Source organism: Neofelis nebulosa, chromosome 5 (genome assembly GCF_028018385.1).
Source record: "Neofelis nebulosa isolate mNeoNeb1 chromosome 5, mNeoNeb1.pri, whole genome shotgun sequence".
NCBI classification, from domain to species: domain Eukaryota; kingdom Metazoa; phylum Chordata; class Mammalia; order Carnivora; family Felidae; genus Neofelis; species Neofelis nebulosa.
In genome coordinates this window covers 86,790,602-86,815,230 of record NC_080786.1, presented here as the reverse complement: position 1 = coordinate 86,815,230, position 24,629 = coordinate 86,790,602, and the positions used below count along the sequence as shown (strand labels likewise).

Genomic DNA, 24,629 nt, shown 5'->3' with positions numbered 1-24,629 from the left:
TTCTTTTTTTTTTTTTTTCCCTTTTCTCAGGGAAGAAAATTCAGAGGAAGAGCTGGCAGTTCTGGAAACTTTTCTGGCTCCTCAAACAACTGTGGCAAAAATGGAGTAGAGAAGACCCTCTCCAGGCACTTTCCTCTGACTCACAGGGGAGGGGAAGGTGGGACCCTTCCTCTGGATTGAGTGGCCTCGTCCAGCTGGTACAGGCCTGGGTGAGGAGACCTCCTGCTGACACAGAGGAGCTGGAGATCCCCACTGGTGCCTAACCCGGCCCATGGCTCCTGTGACAAAGAGAAGGGCATCTCCCCATTCCTGCCTCTTCAGACAGCTTGTGCTGCCTCGGAGGCCCAGGTTACCTCCTGCTCCAGGCCTGGAGCTCTCTGGGCAGGTCCTTGAGGCTGAGTCCTTCCATCGGGAGGCAACTGCTGCTGCTAGATGTGCAGGGGCATCTGAGGAGGGGAGGGCGTTGCGCGGGGGTGGGACAAGAGGATAATCTGAGATGGAAACTCAGGAGGGGGGATGCTTACTGAGGAGCATTTCCTTTGTCTGAGGACCCCCTTGAGGGTTCACCCCTGTGGTCTGTTCTGGCCCAGCACAATCAGGTATGTCGGGTGGTCTGGGCCACACCAAGCCACAGAAGACAAGGACAAAGGGCTGTTTGTGTCCAGCAGCTTCACCTCCCTGGCAGGCCCGACTGTAGCCTCATCTGGTGGATGCCTCCCTAGACAGACACGGTGTCCTAAGGAGGGAGGCCGGAAGAGGGAGTCTAGAGCCCAGATGGAGAGGGGCTAACAGGAGGTGCCAAGTGTGCATCCATTTCTCAGAGGGGAAGAGGGAACCGGCAGAGGACGGGTCCCCTGGGCAGCTCAGCAGGGCAGGCTCCAGCGGAGAGGGCCGGAGAGGGCCGTGTGGGAGGCTGGGGGCTCAGCCTGTTTCCTTGGTAACTGGCCTTTTCCAATCCTGAGCCTGGTGAGGCTCCTCCGGTGGTGGGAGCCTACAGATCTGCAGGGAGGCGGCCTGCCAGCCGTGGGTGGGGCGTGACTGGGAGGCCGGCCAGCTCTCCCGCCTCAGGTGGCAGAGGGACAGGTGGTGCCTGGGAGGCAGAGGCTGGGTTCACGCAGGAGCACTGCTCGCATCCAACTCAACTCGAGGTGGGGTGGGGGGGGGGTTTCCTTTAACATTCATCTTTATTCCGGTTTGCAGCAATCACAGAACCTCCTCTTTGGTGTCAGAATCGCAGCTCTGAGGAGCTCCGTGGTTTCTCACACTTCCTGTCTCTCTGAGCAGTGCTAACCCGCTTCACCATAGAGAACAGCCTATTTATGGAGATTTCTGAGTAGGTTTCCATTCCGAGGGAGGGCTAGGCTTGCCTGGAGCTGCTTCAGAGGGCGGTATGGAGAAGGCCAGCTGTGAGGAGTGGCAGGAGCAGCAGCAGCAACTGGGACAGGCTGGGGACCAGGGCCGCTGAGGGATCGAACACAGGCAGTTAAGGCCTCAGAGCACCTAGAGCCGCATTATCGGGCAGTGGGCACACCAGCACAGGACTTGACCGAGCGCACTTGTGTGCCCTCGACTCGGCCAGGCTCCCTCTTTCTGCCCTGGTACAGTTCTTCTTTCCCCCGGTTTCTTTACATATTCATTCCTTCCAAAATTATACTTCATGTATATTTATGTGGTTGCTTCAGTCCTCTCTGGACCATTACTGGCAGCATTTATATTCTTTATCTAGGTCTGTCTGGGTTACACAGCCAGTGTCTCTGCTCTGTCTGCAGTCTTCCTGTTCAGACCACACTCCCCGCTGCCCCCACACCCCACCTTGATCGTCTGTAACCACCCGGAAAGGCCCTCAGTTCACTCAGGATATGGGGTGAAAGGCTGGGAGGGATGACGGGGAATGTGGCGGGACACCTGCTCTTCCCGTGAGGTGTGAACCTACCTGCGCCCGAGCACCGCTGAGACAGCATCCCTTCTAGAGCCGCCACGTAGTCAGGGCCCAGCCAGTCTCGGTACGTGGTTTTCTCCCCCACAGGCACCGCCCGGATCGTGGCATCCTTGAAAAGCAGGTCTTGGCCATGATAGTTGGAGGAGTCAAACATTTTGAACCCATTCTTATTGTGGTCATCTCCAAACAGGTCCTGGAAGCACCACAGGTAGATGTGCTTTTCATCTGGCCTCCCCAGTGGTCACTCAGGCTTTACATATGGTGACCCAAAGAGCAAGGGATTTCAGGGCACCAAGACTGATGTGAAATCACAGGCCTGCCAACCTAGCAAGCTGGAGTACTGATATGATGATAGCTTCCACAGTAAGCAGGGTCAAAGTGGCCATCAATCTTTCGGGGGACTCACGGATAATGGAGGATCTGATGAAAGGCCAGCCTTCTCCCCGGGAAAATGTGCACTGACACAGGGTTCTTCCCCACATCGCTTCCGCGGGGAGAAGGGGACACAGGGGAGAGAAGGGGGGAGATGGGGAGGTGGGGGAGGGGGTGGAGTGGGTGGGAACCTAAGGCCCTGTTGTCAGTCTGTGTTCATTCCAGATGTATATTGAAAGTTGAGCCAATGGGATTTGCAGATGGACTGGATGTAGACCGTGAGAGAAAGACAGGAGCTGAAGAAGACTCCTGAGGAAATGTGAGGTCTGGAGTGGCCATTCGCAGCAGGGGGGAAGCCTGAGGGAAGCAGGCAGTCCAGCTGCGGGCTTGTTCAGGCTGAGAAGCTTGTTAGAAATGCTAGTCGAAATGTCAGGTAGGCAGCTGTTAAAGATGGAAGGGTGGGATGAAAGCAGGGCTGAAGACATAAATTTGGGAGCTGTCAGTACACAGATGGCTGCTGACGACGTGGGATGAGGCGATGTCAACAGGGGTGGAGGTGGAGAAGAGGGCTTAGGATAGAGCCCTGGGGCAGTCCAGTCATTACAAGCCAGGGAAATGAGGAGGAACTGCTATAGAGCCTGGGAGGAGAGCCAGGCAGGTGTGCACCTGGAAGCCAAGGGGCAAAGCACTTCCAGCAGGTGGGAGCTGTGGCCAATGCGGCTAAAGGGTCAGGGAGATGTGGGCTGAGAAACAGCCACTGGACTCAGCACCATGGCTCACTTTGATCTAGCTCAGGGCAGGTTCACGGCCCTGTGGGGGCCTATCTAGAATGGTCTCCGTTCTTAAGAGAGACCAGAGAGGGGGCGCCTGGGTGGCTCAGTCGGTTGAGTGTCCAACTTCAGCCCAGGTCATGATCTCACGGTTCGTGCGTTTGAGTCCCATGTCAGGCTCTGTGCGGACAGCTCAGAGCCTGGAGCCTGCTTCGGATTCTGTGTCCCCCTCTCTCTCTGCCCCTTCCCTACTCACACTCTGTCTCTCTCTGTCAAAAATAAATAAACACTGGGAAAAAAAAAAAAGAGAGAGAGACCAGAGAGGAACTGGTGACTTGAGTAGAGATGACTCTTTGAAGGAGTTTTGCTCTAGGAGGGTGGGATTATGGCTACAATGGCTGTGAAACCAAGAGGGGGCTTATTTGTTTTTTCAAGATGGTAGAAACAGCAGCAGGTTTATATGTGGGTGAGAACGATCTGGCTGAGAAGGAAACATTAATAATGCAAGACACAGAAAGGATAGTTGGAGGAATGGTTTGACTAAGTGAGCATGTCAGAACTTTCTCCAGGCTTCCTCAGTTCCTCCTGAGGTCTGCTCCAGGTAGACTGAAGCACCCGGGGCCCTGGCTCACTTGGTTGCCCACCCGCCAGTGATGTAGCCCCTGCCCTGGCTCACCTGGGCCTTGTCCAGCAGTCCATACACGGTGAAGATGTTGGTGTCCCGCCGGACCATGACAGCATGGGATGGTATCTGTGCCAGATTGCAGGCCGCGAACTGGGACACCTCGGCCCGGGCCCCATTGGGACACAGCAGCTCATAGTCCTCTGACCTTAGCTCAGCAGCCCAGGGCTCAGAATTGTGGCCTGAGAGGATGGAGCATTGGGAGAGAGGAAGAGAGAGGCTGCTTTCCTTCTGGATTCCCAAATCCTTGACTGGGGAGAGGTGGCCATATGTAGCCAGCTTCTCAACCCTCTCCATTCTCCAACTTATCTGCTCTCCTACCAGGACCGGAGAACCTGGTTGAGCTAATAACATTGGTAGGAGCCGGGGTGCCTGGGTGGCTCAGTCGGTTGAGCGTCCAACTTCGGCTCAGGTCATGATCTCGCAGTTTGCATGTTCGAGCCCCATATGGGGCTTGCTGTTATCGGCACAGAGCCCACTTTAGATACTCTGTCCCTCTCTCTCTGCCTCTGCCCCACTTGTGCTCTCTCTCTCTTTCCAAACATAAATAAAAACATTAAAAAAAATAACATTGGTAGGAGCTACCACTGGTAGAGAATAGGGAGAACCTATAATGTGACAGGTATTTCACAAGCACTGCTCTCTCCTCATGGCAGTAACACAAAGTGAGTATGACCACTCCTATTGCATATGAAATGACAAAATCGAGACTCTTAATCACTCCCAGGCCAAGAGCCCCACCTGTGTGTTACAGGTCTTGGGCCTGAGGTGGGGTGGGCTCCTGAAGGTGGTGGTGGACCTCTTACCCTAATGGCTGAAGTTCTCAAACCAGAAAAGGTATAACATCATGTGTTGATCTGGAAGAGGCAGTTTCAAAGTTAGGTCTAGGGTGGGGCCCAGGGATCGGTATTTTATTTTATTTTATTTTATTTTATTTTATTTTTTTATTTTTTTTTTTAATTTTTTTTTTTATTTATTTTTGGGACAGAGAGAGGCAGAGCATGAACGGGGGAGGGGCAGAGAGAGAGGGAGACACAGAATCGGAAACAGGCTCCAGGCTCCGAGCCATCAGCCCAGAGCCTGACGCGGGGCTCGAACTCACGGACCGCGAGATCGTGACCTGGCTGAAGTCGGACGCTTAACCGACTGCGCCACCCAGGCGCCCCCAGGGATCGGTATTTTAAACCAGCAACCCAGTGTTTCTGAAGCAGGGGGTTGTTGGCCCAAGGGCTTCCTGAGAAACGCTGCCCTCGGGAATCATACTATTTTTGTGTCTTCATGTATTATTCACTTAGTATCCACCCTCTTCCAGAAGAAACTCCAGGTGGGCCCACAAGTAGAGATAAAAATAAAGGGGAATGAGTGCCCCTGGGAGGTGGGTGCCTCGATGCAGGTGACTCTTGAAAGGGTCCCCCCAGGACCGGCCCCTCGCCTCCCCCTATCCTGAGACCACAGAGGGCCTGGGGCTGGGGCCAGGCCAGGCTCACTGGCTCCTGCAGGAGCACAAATCTCCCTCCTCCTGGGGGGATGATCCCAAGTGTTCTTCAGGGTAGGAGATTTGCAGGGGCGAGGGGTTGTGGCAATGGGGCCTGAAGCCCTCCCAAGCTTTGGTAATACTTCTTAGGTAGGGTGGCATCTGAGTTTTGAAATCCTAACTGATGTTCTTCTCTTGCAGGTCTTGCTTCTTCTTCACCAATCTCCTCCTCCCCTTCGGGCCACATTGCACCTTTCTGCACTGAGTTTTGGGGACGAGTTTCTGAGAGAAGACTGAGCCCCCAGCACTTGGGGTTTCAGAGCCTGGGTGCAGGCAGGGTATAGAGAAAGAACAAACAGTAGGTGTTGGGGGGGAAACAGCCTCCAGCCTTCAAAATGGAACAGGAGCAGGGAGGGAAGAGAGGCACGCCAAAGTCCCCTGCCCCTCAATAGGACCCAGGCGTGGGTTTGGGGGCATAGAGTTTCTGGGCCCTTTTTCCCAGTCAGAGCCCAGGAAGGTGACTCCAGAGAAAAAGCCACCCATGTGATGTGAATGGGTTTGTGCATTGCCTTGTATGGCTTAGGAGATGCGAGGTGATTTCCCTGCACGGGACACTGACCTTCTCCGGACCAAAGACCAGATGCTGATGTGAACTGATGACCCTGTGGAGAGAGGCCCCTGTCCCCCTGCACCTGCCCACTCCCGCCCCCCACCATACCTAGACACAATATAAATGCCCAAGAAGGGGTCTCTCCAAATGGACTGAGGTTGAGTTTCTACCATTTTGGTGGAATGGAGACTTGGATTCTAGACCGGTAAAAACTGTCATGTGTCCTGCCCACCTGGACATGTGCCCTGAGGCCTATTCTTCCTGAGAGGCCCTTGGAGCCCCTGGGATCCCCAAGGGGCAGAGCCTTCTAGACTCAGTCTTTCCCAGCTGCTGCTCTACCCCAATCCTGGCAATACCCAGTGCCTGCATCATGTTGGAAATGGGGAACAACCCCCCAAGAATCTGGTCCCGCTCTGGCCCCAGCCCCCCTCACGTACCATTTGTGTTGTCAAAGACAGTTGTGTGCTTGACGAAGGCGACATCCCCCGCGTTCTCAGCCAAGCACCTGCCACACAAGAGGCCAAGGCAGGTGTTGGCAGGAGGGACCCAGCGTCTGTGCTGGCCCCCCGCCCACCCACCAGGCCACTGCTTACCTGAAGGCGCCGCTATAGCCATAGTACCTCTCCTGGCTGTTGCCCACACACTTGTTTCGGCCCTGCTCGTCCCCCACACAGAGCGCACATAGCGAGGATGGGTAGTTCTTGGGGTTGTTCACGGGCACGCAGCTGGCACCGAAGAACTCGCTCACGGCTGGAGCAGAGGGGGAGGGCTGTGTCAAGGGGCCAGCAGGGGAAAGGGCAGTGGGGGCTCAGGGGCAGATGAGAGGGCCACTCCCCTACAAGTCTGCCCACTCTGCTTGGCCTGACAGCTCAAGGCCACCCGTCTGCTGCACTGCCCACCTGGCTCAGATGAGCATGTCTCCTCCTGTGAGAATCACAGGGATGAGGGGAGTACAGAAGTTGTCCAGATACAGGAATCCCATGGACAGCCTCTGGTTGGTAGTCACCCAGTCTTCTCTTGGACTCCCTCAGGGATGGTGAACTCACTACCTCATAAGCTATTCTCTTCCAGTCAGGGCAAGTGCCCAGCTGTGTGGGAGTGGGAGCAGCCAACCCTAACACTCTCTGTGTGCTTGTGATGGTTAGAAAAAAAAAATGTGGTTTTTTTCTGAGGTGCCAGACGGGACAGAGGTGCAGTCAGCCCAGGATGTTGCCAGCTTCCTACTGCCTTCCTTTCACCATGGATGTATGTGATTTAACAGGTGGGGAGGGCCCTGTGTATGGCATAAGGTGGCTGCTTGGTAAATGTGACTTCTTCAGCACTTGTACAGAAGCCTGGCCACTTTCCAGCGAGGTCCCCCAGATGCCTTGCTGCTGGGATATGGGGACAGACCCATGACTGGATGGTGATACCGCCAGGCCCAGAGCTCATGCATACCCCCTGCTCCTCATGCCCACTGGAGCTAGTTCCACTCTGGGTAAGCAGGACGGGGCAGTGTGGTACCCTCCACCCAACAACGGCTCTAAGCATAGGCAAGAATATTCCCAACCTTGGGGCGCCTGGGTGGCTCAGTCGGTTAAGCGTCCGACTTCGGCTCAGGTCATGATCTCACAGTTCGTGGGTTCGAGCCCCGCATTGGGCTCTGTGCTGACAGCTCGGAGCCTGGAGCCTGCTTCTGATTCTGCGTCTCCCTCTCTGTCTGCCCCTCCCCTGCTCATGCTGTCTCTCTCTGTCTCTCAAAAATAAATAAATGTAAAAAAACTAAAAAGAAAAAAGAAAACAAAATGATATTCCCAACCTTCCCAAGAGAAAGGGGCACATCAAGGAGGAAGAGGAAATCTCTCTGGGCTGCTCTGTGGGATCCTGCGGGGGGTGGGCTCCCTGACCTTCAGACCCGGCCCCCAACCCAGTAGACCCCAAAACAGAGTTTGCATGTCTACGTCCCTGCAGAAGGTGGTACCTGTGAGGACATCGCAGTCCTTGGGCCGGATGAAGCCCCTCTGCACCAGGACGCCCACAGGGATGTCCCAGCCCGCGGGGCTGTGGAACCCTGAGTGGCAGGAGCGCTTGCCCCGGAGCTCATCCAGGGTGAAGGCGTAGGAGCTGTTCCGCCTCACCACAGCCACCACGAAGTAGGAGTTGCTGCTGTCCTCCGCTGTGGGGAGGGGACACCAGTGAGGACCCCATTGGTGCTTTCCGGCCTCAGCCAGGCATGAGCCAACGCAAATCCCCTCCTGCCCTCAACCCGTTCCCTCAGGCGGCTCCTGCCCCAGAGCCATGGTCCTGCCCCAAATGCCTCTCTCTGCATGGTCCAGGCCCTGTCTGCATGGGTTCAGGAGTGCACATCCAGCAGTGGGACCCCTGCTTGTCCCCCTCCAAGGCTGGGAAGCAGCCCTTGGCTCCACTTTTCAGAGTTCTGTGTCCCTCAACCCATTCCCCAACATTCCTTACCCAAAGAGATTTTCCTTCCCTTACACTCAGGTGGTATTTTTCTCACCTCTTGGGAGAAAGGTGGAGGCACAGCTGAGGACTGCAGAAACATTTTTCCTAGGCCCAAAGATTTTTCACGTCCAAGTGAAATGACCTGAGGTCACCACTTAAGGGGACAGAGCACCAAGGCCCCAGCCTGGGCCACTGGGAAGGTGTGCATGAGCTGACAGGAAGGACAGTCCCCAGGGCCACCTTCTATGAGCCACATGGTCAGGCTGGAAGGGCAGAGGAGGCTCTCTCATTGAGGGGTCAGCAAATACTCAGCCTGCTTTTGTATGGCCTGGCTTACAAGCATAAAAACAGTTTTTAGGGGTGCCTGGGTGGCTCAGTCGGTTGAGCTTCTGATTTCTGCTCAGGTCATGATCTCACAGTTCATGAGTTTGGACCCTGTGTCGGGCTCTGTGCTGACAGCTCAGAGCCTGGAGTCTGCTTCAGATTCTGTGTCTCCCTCTCTCTCTGCCCCTCCCCTGCTCATGCTCTGTCTTTTTGTCTCTCTCTTTCTCTAATATGAATAGACATTAAAAAATGTTTTAAAAAACGGTTTTAATATTTTTAAAAGGTTGTAAAAAAAAAAAAAAAAGGAATATGCAGAGTCTGTATATGGCCTGTAAAGCCTAAAGGGTTTACTTTCTGACCTTTTATAGAAGGTCTGCCCGCACCTGCCAGGCTTTTAATGACTAGATGGGAAACCCGAAATCTGGGGTTTGCCTGTGACTGACAGCAACCAGCCCTGGGAAAGGGACACTGAGGGGGAGCTTTTGAAAAGGGCTGAGGTGGGTTATATATATATGAAAATATCAGCTGCTTTTAGCAGAGGCCAGGGGACCCAGCAACCACACTCACGGGCATAGCGCTCCCCAGCTGCTGGAATCAGGCCATATTCCTTTCCCGCCATGTAGATGTCCTCGCCTTTCAGGGTCACAGCATCAATTTTCCCAGCCTGAAATGGGACAGAACGGGTGACCGGGCAGAGAAGGTGTCGGGATTTGACAGAGGTGCTGGGGACTTTGGCCTCTCGCTCTCTTCCCCGAGGAACCCTATCCTACCCCACCCTAGTGAGATGTGTGGGCAAAAGGGGTGCTTGGAGGACCAGAGGCATGAAACCAGCACTCCCATCCATGGGCGTCTGCTTTGTTCTTTGAATAAATGTTTACTGACACATCTGTTGCCAGGCCCTGTTTTGAGCAGAACTTTGACTATCACTGCCCTTGTGCTTGGGGTGGGGTCTCCCCAGGGACTGCCAGGCCTCAGAGGCCTGGGGCACTGTACTGTGTCCCCAGCACCTGGCCCAGGGCTAGCATCCAGCACAAATGCAATGTGTATCTGTCGAATGTGTATGTGAATGTATGAAAGAGCCAGGCTCAAAGACAGCAGTCTCATGGCTAAAAAGCTCAGCCTCAGGAGGCAGCAGGAGGAGCCCAGGGCCCTCTTTTCTTGACCCTCCTGACGCGCTCCAGGTCTCCCACTCTCCACCCAATCTTGTGAATTCTGAAGCCTCTGCGCAGGTGACCCCTCGGACACTGAAAAGGGATTAGCCAATAATCAAGGCATAGTAGTGTGACGAACCCCAAAGAGAGGGAATGGGGCCAGGGGAGAGAGGGGACATCTGCACCCCAGGAAGGTACCTTGCACCGTTCAGGCCCAGAGGCATGATGGCGGAATAACAGGCAGTGGCACTGGTATTTGGGCCTGGAGGGTGTGTCTCTGGGGGCCCTCTCCTCCCTCACCCAGACCTCCTACCTACAGCCCAGGGTCCGTTCCAGCTGGCACCCCTTCCCAGAGTCACCGTGGCCTGGAAGCAGATGGGTATCAGAGCTACACTGGACACCATCCCTGAGAGCCTCAGAACCAAGTATTTCTGAGCCTTTTGCTGGGGTTCTGAGGAACCTCCAAGTCTGCTACTCTCCCTGTAGGGCACTGGGCAGCCCCTGGGCCCTGTCTGAGTTCAGACAGAGAGAAGGCTCCTGCCTATAGGGAGCTGAAACCTCTCTCCTACATCTGTCCCTGCTCTGCAGCCCGTGGCCCCAGCCGCTCCCCACAGGACAGCCTGCCCAGCCTTAGGAAATGGACGGCCCTCTACCTCCAGTCTCCCCTTCCTCCATTCCACTGAGGCCCACCCTTCCTCGGCGTTACCTGCGGTCATGCTGGGGCCGGCCTCCTGTGGGCCCCTGGGGAGAGGGGCTCCCCCACCATGAGCTGGGTGACTTTGGGCAAGTTGCTTCCTCAGCCTCTCCCGGCCCCAGTTCCCGCACTTGACAGTGATCATACCCACCCCATAGCGGTGCTGTGAGGATTAAGTGAAGCAGCCCGCGTGAAATCTCAGCACGGTGTGCGGCACCCGGGACTCGCATGCTCGTGTGACTGCTATCTATCACGATCCTGACCTCCTGTTATCCTTGTCCATGCTTCTCTTCTTGGCCTTTAAGTCAATGTGGTTGCCTGGCTGGGGCAGTGTGGACACTCCGGAGGTGCTGTGGTCCGGCCTGCATTTGGGGACTACCCTGATAAGGGCTCCTGACCATAGGCTCTACCTACTTGCTCTTAAAAAAGAGGAGGGAGGAGCCCAGGACTCCAAGGGCTGGTGGGCCACCTGTGGCCACAGTAGCATCCTTGGTTGCAGGGCCCTAGGGCTACCTCCCGGTCCTGGCCTCCATCTCCAGGCAGAGAAGCAAAGCAGGACAGAGCTGCATGGGCCTCCACAGGGCCAGTGCTTTTGGCTGCAGCATATCAGCGGATGCCAAATCAGTGCAATGAACCATGACAAGCTTAGAAAAAAAGGCTGGGAGAGACCATCACAGAAGACATCAGCGTTCACTGTACTTAGTAAGGGTCAGTACCGTTTGTTTCATCTCTATAGAAGGCCACAGGTCAACCAGTGCCTGGCTGGGCCAGTCTCGGGCTGGCCAGTGAGGAGGGATTCCTGGGTTCCCTGAAAGGAAATACCACCCCCTCCCCCCAACCTGTCCCCTGGGGTGGGATGGCTGGTCCCTGCCAGGCCTTCCTCCTACCTTTCCTCTGTCACAGGTGTTCTCCTCCCCAGCCTACCCTGTTTCCTTCAGACCAGGGCACCGGGGGAGGACTGGTAAGGACCATCCCAGGCACCGCCACCGCCTGCCCCTCTGGGCGCGGCCCCTACCTGGATCCATTCCATGCAGTGCTGGGGAGAATCGGCCGACACACACTGGATCTCCGGCTTGAGCTTCTGCCGGCTGAAGGCCACAGCCATGTCTCCACACTTTTGGATCTCCGGAGCGGACAGCACACACCAGCGTAGGTAGCGGGGCAGCCCTGTGTGTGTGAGTGTGTGTGAGCTTGTGGTCACCACCGCACACACCTGCTTCAGGGGCTGGCCCTGAGCATGATGGCCTGTGGGGCAGGGGCCATGGGGGTCAGTACCTCAGTACGAAGAGCTTGGAGCCAGACCCAAGGGAGAGTCTGGTCTTCTCCCTCATTAGCTGTAAGAAGTAAGTTATTTAAACATCTGATCCTGTTTCCTCTTACAGAAAGGGGGTAACTGTGTGCCTCTTTCATGGGACTGTGAGGAGGCTTGAGGCAGATCATGGCTGCCATGTGTCTAAGTGAGTGGCATACCATTTCCCTGGCTGTAGGGGGCAGGAAGCAGGAAGCCCATTTGTAGACTACTGCAATGGTCCAGCCAACAGACAATGGCTGAACCAGGGCCTTGCCTATGGGGTGGGGAGGAGGAAGAGAGAGGCATTGTGGAGAAAGAATGATGGGACTTGATGACTTCTGTGGGGAGGGGCAAGGAGACCCTTCCCAAGACAGACCCTGATGGCCTGGATCTCACCCCTTGGAGTGGATGGGGTATCCAGGGTATAGCAGGCCATGCAACTCTGGAGAAGCTTCCTCCCCAAACCTCCAGAGGCAGGGAGGTGGAAGCAAATGGTTCTCATGGAGGCCAAGGGGCACAGCTCCTGGGGTGAGTGTACTCTCCTAGCTGCCTCTCCAGAAAGCATTGCCATGCCTGTGGTCCGGCTGGGCTAGAGCCAGTGGGGCAAGAGACCGGTGGACTTACGGTTGGGGTCACAGAGGAGACCCTTCATGGCTTGCAAGTACTCGCGGCCCAGCCAGGCCTCATAGCTCTGTGTGGCGATGGGCACCAGCTCAGAGGTGGCATCTTTGAAGAGCAGGTCCTTCTGGCCATAGGCCTCAGAGCTGAACATCTGGAATCTGCTGCCCTCATGGCTGAATAGACGCTGTGTGTCAAGGGATGAGAGTGGGGGTTGGTGAGGTGATGCCAGCAGGAAGGGGGGGGCACATCCCTCCCAGATATGCCACCAGCTCCTTATTCCCACGCCCTCTGGTCAGGTGCCCACTCTGGGGACCAGGTGAGGCACTGCCTCCTTCCTTCCTCTGTGCTCCCCCAGTGCACTCTGCCTTGTCACACTCAGCTGACTGAACACAGGACTTATGGCCCAGGTGTGGATGGGACTAAGGACAAGTGATGGGACAAAACTAGCTAAAGCTGGGGTGCCCCACAGTCAGAAATGTGCTGTTATTGTAAACAGTGGTCTCAGCAAAACATTATTCAGCACATTTAATTAATGGGGTACTTCGACCTTCGTTGGCTTTGCCATTTTATTTGCTCATATATTCTGGTTTTGGTCTTAAGAGCCACAAATGTGAGCAGCTTTCTCTGAGGGGTGCCTGAGCCCAGGCCTCCTCGCTTCCTGAGTCCTGGGTCTCCCCTCTCTGGTCTGCCCTTCTGGCTGCCAGCTCACATAGTCGGTCCCTCCTTCACACCAAGGTTGGACACTACAGAGACCTCCTCGGCTGTGGTCTCGCCCCGGGCAGGGGTGGGGGTCCCTGAGGCTTGCCCCTCTTGGTCTGGCTGGCCCAGCCCCATGATGGCTCTCACTGGAGTGAGCTCCTACCCTGGCGAGAGACCAGAAGGTTCAGAACCATCTGGGAAGCTGTGTCGAAGCAGGGTAGGGGGGTGCCCTGAACTCACCTGGCCTTCATTGAGCAGCTGGAACACGAGGCCCCCGTCTGTGTCAGGCCGGACCATCACCGCGTGAGCAGGCACCCGAGCCAGGTGGCATCGCCTCCACTCGGTGACATCAGCACGGCTGCCATCCAGACATAGCAGCTGGAAGTCTTGCGACAGCAGTGCCTGGCCCCAGGAGGGAAGAGTTTTCCCTGGGAAGATAGGAAGCCTGTGGTGAGGCAACTTCTGTCCTGGGAGGGGTTTGGGAAAGGCCTCAGGAAGGCCCAGGAGAGGGAGCTGAGGAGAGGCTAGGGTGTAAAGAGCCGCAGACTCATGGTGAACAGAAACTCTTCCGGGAGGTGGGACCCAGAACTCAGAATGAAGAGGAGCTTGGCGGCCACACTCCACAAGACCAGGTGTATTACATTTTCTATAGACTTTCCCCAGTTTCTATTAAAAACACGGATTTGAGGTCTCTGACAGTAATGCAGCACATACAAACAGGATGATTCATTAATGATAAAAAGAATAAGAGAAAAAGGGGAGCTCAGAAGGGGAGAGAGAAATGAAGCAGGAGTTCACTGCTTGGCTCTAAACTTGGCTCTGAGCAGAGAGCAGGGGAGAGGGCCATGGTGGGAACACAGCCAGACAGAATCTACCCAGAACTGTGGCCCAGAGAGAAAAGGGTAACTCTCCAAAGCTTTGCCCATATATTCATCCAACATTCATCCATTAATGTCTAAGGATGTTTCCTCCAAGTCCTTTGTTCTATTTTCTAACCATTTCTAACATGGCTAAGGACATACTTGATAGGCAATTTTGCACCCTACTTTTCTTTTTTCCATTTGTCATTTTAAAGCATTTTCCCACACTATTGGAAAATTTCCGTAAAACTCATTTATGATAGAAAACCAGATTTATTTGAAAGAGTGAATGTTGACACCAGATTAAGAATATTAAGAAGAATAATTTTAAGATTGTAACTCAACAGATGGCATTACATAACAATATGTTTATGACTTTTCAATTTTAAAATGAGGAGGGTAAGCCTCTGCTAGGAAATAGGAGGGGGAAAAATCATTTGTGGGATCATGAAAACTCTGTTCCCTCCAAAGCTATTTCAAAACCAAACCCCAAAACCGAGAGCAATAGTTTGGAAAACTCCATAAAGGTCATTTTTAATGACTGCATGATCATTTATAGCACTCTCAACAATTACTCTGTGCCATTCTCGCCTCCCTCCCCAGCTCTTCTCTATTTTTAATCTGCTGCAAAGCCGTTGTATAGAGCTCTGGGGGCATATCTGGCCTTCCGGTGAGACAAACGTACCACTTTGGTATTTCGATCTGCCACTGTTTTTCATTGGCTAGGGACCATTAGAGCCACCATCGCTTCAGACATTTATGTCAATTTCCTTTTTTGTTCTTACCAATCTTTTGCATGAAGATAGTCTTTAAAAAATTACTTAGACTTCCTTAGATTACCACCACAATACTAAAAGTGCCAATTTTAACCCAATACAGCCCTATTCTTTCTCCACCTTCCAATTTTTTTTTTTTTTTTTTTTGCTTGATCTTAAGGCCCAAGTCCCAGCTGTCCATTTTCATAGGATCATCTTGCTCTGGAGATAATCCTATGTGCTTCCTCCTTTTTCAAATCATTTTTTTCCCCTTTCTAAAATCTGGTTCTTATTGTTTGCCTTCTTGAATGTCAGACCACATGATGGACCTTCTGCTTTTAAAGGCAAAGGTTATGATTAAAAAAAAGATTGTGATAAAAAAAAGACAGTGATCAGACATTGTTGAGTAGGTAAAACTATAGAGACAGAAATGATTGGTGGATGCCAGAAGGGGGCATCAAGAAACTTTTGGGGTGAGAGGTCTGTCACAATCACTCTCTTGATTGTATTGGTGGTTATACAACTGTGTTTTTGGCAAAGTTTGCCAAACCGTACTTCAAAAAGAGAGTGTTTGCTGCATGTAAATTACACCTCAAATTAAAGAAATAAAAATCCTGACAGAAATCTAAATTAGAGGACATTCTAGAAAATAACTGGCCTGACTCTTCAAACATGTCACTGCCACAAAAACAAAGATTGAGAAATTCCTTGAAGTTAAAGGAAACGAAAGAGATCTGACAACCAAATACCACATGTGATCACACATTAGGTCTGCGGCCTGAAAAAAATGGCTACAAAGAACAGAATTGGGAAAACTAGTGAATCTGGGATATGGGTTGTAGATTAGATAATAGTATTGTGTCAATGTTATGTTTCCCGAATTTGATGACTGTTACTGTGGCTAGGTCCACATCTCCTTGTTTTTAGGGATACACACTGAAGTATTAAAGGGTCTGAGGCAGGCAAACATACTCTCAAATGATTCAGAAAGAACATACACAAGTATAGAAAGAATGATGAATCCAGTGTGGCAAATGGTAAAAGCCGGAATCTAGGTAAAAATAAATGGAAGTTCTATGACCGACTCTTAGAAATTTTCTATAGCTCAACGATTGCAAAAAAAATTTTTTTTAAATGACAATGATATAATGGATCAACACATAACACTAACCCAACTTAATATGACCTTGTTCAGGGATAAGGGATGGCTTCTTCAGATAATGGGAGAAGGAATGGTAGACGAGGGTTAATGCAGAGATTTGCAAATGTTCTGCAGTCAGAATCCAGTCTGAAAGTGGGAGCCAATGCCAGACACAAATCAGAGCAGGGCAGCCCCTTGCCCCACAGAGCAGTTTGAACTATACTCATGAGACTCATCTCTTCCTTTTAGGGAGAGTTACAGGGCCTGAGACCCTGCTCCTGGACGCTGGCCCTCCCTACTCACCATCGGTGTTTGCCAGCACTGTGCTGTGCTTCACAAAGGCCACATCCCCTGCCCCGTCCGCCAGGCACCTGCAGAGGAGAAACCAGTGAGCCTGGGTGGAGCTCATCTGCCTTCTGGAGGTCTGTTCTGGACCGTAGGGGTTGGTGATGGTGGGCACAGGTTTCACGGTCAGGAAGTCCCAGGATCTAGCTCCCTGGTTTGTTTCCTGTGTGGCTTTGCCAAGTTGTGGAGCCCTCCTAGCCTCTATCACCTCTAAAGCGGGGATAAGAAAGTAGCTTTCCATAGGGAGAGATCCTTTACAATCAGCATAGACACTGTACAGCCCAGCTCGGAGCCTGAGTGGAGCAGGTACTCATAGGGCAGCTGCTGTTATCAACAGCTTCAATGCTCAGGGTGTTTTGAAGATGACTCTGCCCTGAGGCAGGGGATTAGGTAAGACCTTCTCATGCCACACCAAAAACCCCTGAGTGGAAGGGACCAGGACTTTTATGTATCCTTTATACGTCACTGCCCAGTGGGGGAGGCAGGCCAGGCCCTACTGGGCAAAGGGCTGCCTGGGTCCCCACAGCCAGCAGAGAAGCAGGGTCCGGGCTGGGGGAATACCAGGAGAGCGGGGCGGGCCAAAGGCTCTGGCTTGGAGGACTGAGGACTGTTTTTCTCTCTGTGCCCCAAATTGCATTTCCCCAGATCCCACCCTGGGGCGTGGGGCACCAGCAGGCTCCCTGCTTCCTGGTGGAAACACTGAGGCCGAGGCAGTTAGAGGGGTTCAGGAGGCTTCCACTGCCGGCCCTGCGGAGCATGTTTCCTCAGCTGTGGACAGACGCAGCTATGCCACATGCTGTTGGAGACTCTCTTTGGGCTCCAAGGAGAGCGCATCCAAAGTACCAGCCCTAATCGGGTGCGGAGCTGAGGCCAGTTCCGACTGTCAGGACTTCCAGGGTTCCCGCCACACTTTCCCACTCCTATCACCCTCCCTGTGAGTCTGAGACACCAGAATGGGGACACAAAAGTGGCAAAAGGCTGTTTTTGTCGTTTTCTACTCTCTAAGCCCTCCTCTGTCTAAATACACCAAACATGTTGATTTTGTGAGCAAATCCAGTCCGGCATATTCCAGGTTGATGTTTTTAAACTAACCAGGCACATGAACTATATAAAGGGTGCTTTGAAGAGATGCAGCCAACACTGCCCCACCCTTGGGACCTCTCAGTGCAGCTATTTACCACCCGCTCTGTGGCCTCAAGGCCTCATCCCTGACTCAGCGCCCCCCACCCTTGCCCTCTCCTCTCACCTGAAGGCTCCGCTGTAGTCATAGTATCTCTCCAGGGAGCTCTTGTCACACACCCCCTCCCCAGCAGTGTTGCCCCTGCACAGGCGACAGAGGGACTCCGAGTAGCTGGTCTCTCCTGCCCCGGGGACGCAGCTGCCCCCAAAATAGTCGCTGACAGCTGTGGGAAGGAGGCAGAGGGAGGTCAGTCAGCCACACGGGGTCAGACCCCTGGGCCAGTGCCCCAGGGAGGGCTCACTCTCCTCAGGCTGCAGTTAGGGCGGGCTGGGCTCCTCAGGGACTCGCTGGACCCTCCAAGCTTCTGTCCGAGCAAAACTGGGGAGCTGGACTGGGCCAGTGACTCCCAAACTGGGGCCACAAAAGCAGCAAGGAGTGCTGGGAGTGAATTTCGCTATTTTAAAAACAGTTCTGGGGGATAAAACATTTATCTCCACTTGCCCGCAAAGGACAACTGTCAAAAATAACTACTGTCCTCACTGTGGGTTTCACTTCAAATCAGTTACGTGTCATCAATGAAAGTGGGGAAAGAAAGAAGTTATTACGTAATGACTACAATTAATTTCATAGACAACGCTTTCGAAAACACAGGAAGGGGCAGGGAAACGGTGAAGTGGTCAGGATTGGCATGGTTTTGGGGCCGCCGCCAGCACTGAGGCCCAGTGTCCACCCTTTCGGCAAATATTTATCCTCTGCTAAGGTCACCTTAGTGCCACATAGGGTGAGCAGGAGGCTGGCTCATCACCCAGCTAGACCACACTCTTCCAGAGTGGGCTCCCTTTCCTGGTCTGCTTTTTGCCTCCTCCCAGAGGAACAGAAATTTAATAAATGTGCCAACTGAAAGACAGGCCACCCATATCTGGCCACCATCCGAGGGGACAGGGCTTCCAAGCTCTTGCAGGTTGTGCTGGTTTACACAGTGGTTGGGTTGTACGGGGGCAGTGAATGCATGTGTATGTGTGCATGTGTGTGTACGGGTTTGTGCATATGTGGGTGTAGCCCATGCACGTGTGCACGTGTGCATGTCTGTGTGTGCATGTGTATGCGTATACGATAGCAAGGTGCCCCCGAGAGGTATAGGAGTTGAGCTTATGTAGCAACAGCTCTGTGCAGTGAGGATATACCCTGTGCTACGTCCTGTGCAAAGTCGTTGTGTGAATTATCTCAGCTCTTCCAACATCACAGCCTTGTAGTGCTAATTTTCCTGTGTTACAGATGAGGGAACTGAAGTTCAATGAGGGAGACTATGCTGAGCCAGGGTTTAAATGTACATCTATCTGACAGCAAAGTCTGGGCTTTAAAAGACCATTATGCTCAACCACTGGTTGAGTGTCTGACTTCGGCTCAAGTCACGATCTCGCGGTTCATGAGAGTTCGAGCTCCGCGTCGGGCTCTGTGCTGACAGCTCAGAGCCTGGAGCCTGCTTCGGATTCTGTGTCTTCCTCTCTCTCTCTCTCTGCCCCTCCCCTGATCATGCTCTCTCTCTCTCTCTCTCTCTCTCTCTCAGAAATAAATAAACATTAAAAAAAAAAAAAAGACGATTACGCTCTCCCACCTGCCCCCACTGACAGGGACTGGTCACCTGTGGAACAAACCAGGAGGTAGCACACTCATGGATAAACTCTACTGGGGGTGCTGTGATCCCAGGAGGGCAGTTTAAGAATGTGGTTGTCATGTGTCAGGGGCCACTTCACTGTACTATGCCTGCCGTGGAGAGACTGGTGGCCAGGAAAAGAAACCCCAAGCAGGAGAAGCACAACTTCTACCTGAGTGCTCTCAGTCAGGCACTCAGCGCTTCAGCTCACTCCCTTGGCATGTTTTATTCTCAACAACCCTTCTCAGATCACTCTCACCTCCCTTCCATGGGAGACATTCTGTTCGCAGGACAGCCCTATTCTTACTAGAAATGAATCGACTGCGGTCACCCACTTGTGAGCTTTCTGGGTATAAGCCAGCAGCTTGTCTGGGCCCCGAAAAAGTAGTTCCTCGTCTGTAATGCCGAGGACACGTCTCTGGAAGTAGGAACCTACACAGGTCTACCAGGTGAGAGCTGCTCCCTGAGCATCACTGCCTCCCAAACACGGGTGGGACCTTGTGCTCAGGGGTGTCCTAGGGTACCGTGATGAGTGAGCCAGAGTCAAGTGCCCTGGAGGGCCGATCAACCAGAACTTAAACGGTAGCAACAGCAGGCTGGCCAGCACTAAAGAGAGGGCCAGCACCAAGTAGGTGTCCGGAAGGCCCTGGAGGAGGTGCGATGGGGCTGCTCCTTAGTTAAAGGAAGCTGCGGACGAAGGTGAGCCTGAGGGCCGTCACCTGTGAGGGGAAGGCAGCGCAGCGGCCAGTGGGGGAGACGCAGCGCTCCTGCAGGAGAAGCCTGCCTGGCCCAAAGCCCTTACCTTTGAGCAGGTTGCAGCCCATCACGGAGAGGCGGCCGCTTTCCACCAGGTAGCCCACAGGCACGTTCCAGCCCACCGTCCTGTTGATGCCCGTGTGACAGGACTTCATGCCTTTCAGGGTGTTGATGGTCACATTGGAGCTCCTCTTGACCACAGCTACGGCGTAATAGGAGGTACCAACCTCTAGAAGGAGAGACAGGAGAGGAGTGAGGGTGGCAGGGAAGAAGCCACCAGAGAGGCTGGAACCCTGCCTGGGAAGGCTGTGGGAGATGGGTGTGTGTGTGTGTGTGTGTGTGTGTGTGTGTGCGCGCGCGCACCACGTATCCTGAGTTAGACACAGATCTGATGCAAGGTGCAGGGACTGGGGCAGAGGCTTTCACATCTCCAAGCCCTTACCATGTGTCAAGTGCACACCATGAGTCAAGGCTGACTCGTTTCATTTGTGTGACAGGACAGGGGTTACTCTCCCCATTTTGCAGTCAAGGAAGGAAGGTTGTTCAAGGCCACAGAGGACCATAGGAAGGGGCGGGACTGGGATTTGATCTTGGTCGGCTGAGCTCTGCAGGTCCTAGGCAATACCTCTGGCCAGCCCCTATCCCCACTTCGTGCTGTTTCTGACACAGGGTCACTGAAGTGCTCGGGCGCTGGGCATTATGAAGACTCCTTCACCCAGTCAGTTGTGCCTAACACTATAGCAGACATGGGGCAGCCCCTCGGTAAGGGCTTGTGGGTGCAAGTTCCAGGCAGGCTGGGCTCCCCACAGGGAAGAACAGACTTAAACTGGCCCTCTATGTCTGTGGTGCCCCCGCTCTAAGGGGGGTGGCAAGAGAGACTTAGGGGAGTCTCTGTGGGTTGGTCTGGCCTGGACACCAGGACTGTTCTGGGGACAGGGCTACTGACCAGCTCGAGGGCCAAACCCACTGCAGAGTGACATCCTCTGTCCTTTGGCCCGCCCCTCTTCCCACTCAGCCCTCTGACCTTGATCATATACTTCGCCCACCACGGGCTTCAGGCCATGCTCCTTCCCGGCTTCATAAATGGCTCCTCCATCCAGGGTGATGGCATCAGCCTTCTGGGCCTGCTGGGAACATGTGGGTCAGCCCAGCCCAGGCACCCTGGCCCATTCGACTGCCTAGGGCCCCTTGAAAAGCCATGGAGGTCTACACTCGTCCTCTTTGTCTGGCCCAGGAACCCTGTCCTGGCTCAGCCTTGCAGCCACCAGGGTATAGCGGGCTCACGCTTTACCAGGTCCTAGGTGACAGCTCTCCTAGGCCAAGGGTTTGCCTTTTCTAATTATGTATTTAAAAAATATTAATTTTCAGGGTGCCTGGGTGGCTCAGTGGGTTAAGCGTCTGACTCTTGATCTCTGCTCGGGTCATAATCTCATGGTTTGCGTGTTTAAGCCCCGCACTGGGCTCTGCGCTGATGGTGCGGAGCCTTCTTGGGATTCTGTCTCTCCTTCTCTCTGCCCCTCCCCTGCTTGTGTGCTCTCACTCTCTTTCTCTCTCCCTCTGTCAAAATAAATAGATGAACTTAAAAAAATCAGATAGTACAAAATGGTATGTAGTGGAAAGTGAGCCTCCCTCATTTTCCTGCCTCTCAGACCTCCGCCTCCACTGTTAACCTCAGATTTTCTAAGATGCAGACTGAATCCCACAAATTCCCGCTTCATTTTTTCCCTTTTTTATTTCAAAACACAAATGGCAGTATACCTATCAGTGTCATGGGGTCCATGATAAAACTGTAGTTCAGTATAATCGCTTTCCTCCCAGTGGAGCCTGACCGAAGCCCCCGGCCCATGTGGTACTATATGATTGGATTAGCTTTGGGGAGAAATCAAGGGCTGAGCTGAAATGAAATCCCAGGTTCCCTTGTGCCTGTCCAGAAAGCTTCCCTCCAGGCACTGTCCTTCCACTGAAGTCCTGCCTCTGAGTGTCAGTGCCAGCTGAGCAGATCCGCCCCTCAGCACTTCTTTCCCACCCCCATTCACCCACCTAGGACTGCTGGCCTTCATTCTTCCTTCCTGAGAAAGTGCACAAGCCCCATTCGGGAAAGCTTCATGACGGCCTAACTACCATGGGCCACCGAGGGGGCTGCTGTCTGGGCGCGCCTTGGTGGGGGTGGGTAGTGTCCCTACTCTAGCAGGGGCCTTGTGGAAGGAAAACTCTGCCTCTTAGATATCTTTCCCTACTGGCGCCCACCGAGCAGGGGCCCTCTCTGTGGCCTCCCAGTGGCTGGCCTGGGCCCTGGCAGGAAACAAGCCGGCCCTTGTTGCCTGGGAAACTCAGGAGATCCTAATGCCCGGCCCGGCAGGGAGGAAATCGGCACCTTTCTCTGTGAATGACGCTGTTGTGTACTCCCTCGTGAGTCAGAGCCCTCCCGTCTGGCAGGGTGTGGTAGTGGAGTGAGGGGGCAGGACTCACCGTGATGAGCTGGATGCAGTGGTCGGCTGAGGTGCCCTGGACACACAGGAGGGATGGCCGGATACCGGCTTCCTGGAAGGCTTTGCTCATGTCGCTGCATTTCTGTTGCTCTGGGTCTGAGGTGGTGCACCACCGCACCTCCATGCCGCCGAGCGCTGGGGGCAGGGGACAGTGAGGTCTGGCTCCCCTGGCATCCCGAGCCCAAGCAGGCTGGCTCCAGCAGCTGTGTGTAACCCCACGAGCCTGTGTAGCCAGTGCTCTACTGTGGCCCTGCCCTCCCCCTGGGAGGGACTGAGGCAAAAAGTGTCACAGACTGCACGCATATTCCTGCACTTGGGGCAGCTCAGAGCCTGGCACTTTACAGAGGCCAGGGAACGTCTCCGGGGGTAGTGCTGGGCTACCCCCGAACCTGCTTGGCCTGGTGGCTGGAAAGAGCACTGGCTGGGGAGTCGCGGCTGGCTCCGTGACTGGGCAAGTTCCTGCCTACTCTTGGGGCCTCTGTGTCCTCCAACAAGAGGGTGATGGACCAGGTTCTCTCACTCAGGATCCCTGCGCCCTCCTCAGGAGCCGGGAATTGAGACTGGGAAGTGGTTACGGCTGCGCTTGAGGAGACTTGCATCCTCTCGGAGCATCTGTGATTATATCCATTACAAACCCACCCTCAGGGTCACAGTGCCAGGCCTCTGCCAAGGGGAAGCTGAGGAACCAGCAGGTGGAATTCACGTTTCCGCTCCTGGAGAAGGAGCTAGTGACTTCAGGCAACTTGTTTTCCCCTCTCTGAGCTTGCTCTGTCATCGGAGAGTGCAGATGAGAAAAGCCACCCTCTACGCTGTAAGTAAACCTATGTAGAGAGCCAGAACACATAGCTCTTCCGTGGACTTTTGCTTAGACCCCTCCTCCTGGTGGGGAGCCTCCTGGGTCCCGAGGTCTGACCGGGTCAGGGTCCCAGAAAGCATCCAGCCTGGGGGCCCCAGCAGAAGTGGGGCCAGATGTCCTTGCAGTCGATGCCTTGGAAGACCTGAGTTCCTCCACCACTCACCCTGTCCAGCTTTGGATCCAGTTCCCCACCCCCAGGAACCAGGTCATTCTCTCCTGGCAGCCTGTCCTTCCCATCCCCACTCCAAGGGTCAAGACTGCAGGGTCCTCCACAGCCTTCCTTTTGCAACCCAGCTCCTGGCGGCATCCTGGAATGTGAAACTGCGTCCCCCCTCTCCAGAGCCCCAGGACTGCACCTTGGTAGTCTCGACAACCGTAGAGTTGGGACCCGGGTAGCGGGTCCAGATTTTGTATTGGTGAGGTCACAGGGTGAACCCATCCTGTGTCCGCCCGTCCCTGCCAGCAGCTCCCCGATGCCCAGACTCACGCCTCACTGCCCTGGGCCCTGACTTGCTTGGGAGAGGGCGGTGCAGACGCGAGGAGACCCGGCAGCGCCCCCTCTCCTCGCTGCACCTCGCGGGGCGCCCTAGGGTGCTCGTAGCTTCTGGGCACACACGCTCCCGGCTCGGGTCGTATCTCACGTCTCACCACCGGTGCCTTAGAATCTCCTCCCGCTTCCCTCCCGGGCTCGGGAGAGGCAGAGTCGCACCGGCCCCCAAACCCTCTTCGGGCTTCCACGCCTACCAAGAGCGTTCACCCTCCCAGCTGTCCCCCCGACCCTCCAAGACGCTCCCCTCCACGCCTCTGGCCGCCCCTCTCCTGGGCAGGTCAGCAGGCCCGCTTTTCCAAGGCCCAGCTCAATGCCGTTTCCCCCAAGAAGCCCTCCGGACGTCCCAGTCGGCCGGGGTCAGTGTTAGTACCCACCCCCCATACCCCAACCCCCGGTGTCTTCAGCTGCACTTGGCGCCTTTCTACGCCTCCCCTCTTTCCCGGGAGATAAGGACTCAGAGCACACTTCCTAGCTGCGTGGGACCCTGGTCCGGGGCTGGAGAACTGCAGGACCCCCGCCCCAGCTCCTACTTCCGCTCCTGCTCCTGCTCCCGAGACCGGGCCGTCGGGCCTCACCTGTGCGCAGAGTGAGGAGGATCCACAGAGCGACGCTCGGGCCCCGCATGGCGCGGTCTAGAGTTAGCTGGGGCCGGGCTGGGTGTCGGTGCGTCTAACTCTGGGTCCGAGTAGGTCAGCAGTTGCTGGAACTTTTCGCCTCCTTCCTCCCTGGCACTGGCCTGCAGCTACTTAAATGCGGCCAGGGTATTTCTCGGCGGTGTCCACGCCCCTAGGGCGCACCCTCCCGCCCCAGACTGGACACCTGGGCTAACCGGGCTGGCCTTGGCCCTCTCTCTGGCGCCCCCTGCCGGAACCTCAGGCGGCGTGGGGGACCCAGTCTAACCGCCGACTCCTAGGTGCTCCTAGCTTCTGAGCACACACGCTTACTTGTCTCTGAGAGTCATGTTTCTGTTGTCT

General features: G+C 54.5%; 1 protein-coding gene across 1 annotated transcript; it reads right to left on the bottom strand.

Moving 5' to 3' along the window:
• MELTF (melanotransferrin) lies at positions 1-24,471 on the bottom strand. The gene is made up of 16 exons (XM_058730949.1): positions 24,231-24,471; positions 22,230-22,384; positions 20,785-20,884; positions 19,807-19,989; positions 17,417-17,573; positions 16,129-16,196; positions 13,310-13,497; positions 12,374-12,554; positions 11,474-11,625; positions 9,181-9,277; positions 7,808-8,002; positions 6,441-6,597; positions 6,285-6,352; positions 3,758-3,945; positions 1,934-2,132; positions 1-1,461 (listed from the first exon to the last, which is right to left on the bottom strand). The coding sequence occupies exons 1-16, from the start codon at positions 24,277-24,279 to the stop codon at positions 1,379-1,381; spliced, it is 2,220 nt and encodes a 739-aa protein (XP_058586932.1). The 5' UTR covers positions 24,280-24,471; the 3' UTR covers positions 1-1,378.
• Between the last annotated feature and the right edge of the window lie 158 nt (positions 24,472-24,629).

Coding starts and splice junctions, on each gene's coding strand:
- MELTF (XM_058730949.1), bottom strand. CDS start 24,279: ATGCGGGGCCCGAGCGTCGCTCTGTGGATCCTCCTCACTCTGCGCACA. Junction 22,385..24,230: donor CCTCCTCACTCTGCGCACAG/GTGAGGCCCGAC, acceptor CCCTGCCCCCAG/CGCTCGGCGGCATGGAGGTG. Junction 16,197..17,416: donor GACTACAGCGGAGCCTTCAG/GTGAGAGGAGAG, acceptor TCTCCTCTGCAG/GTGCCTGGCGGACGGGGCAG.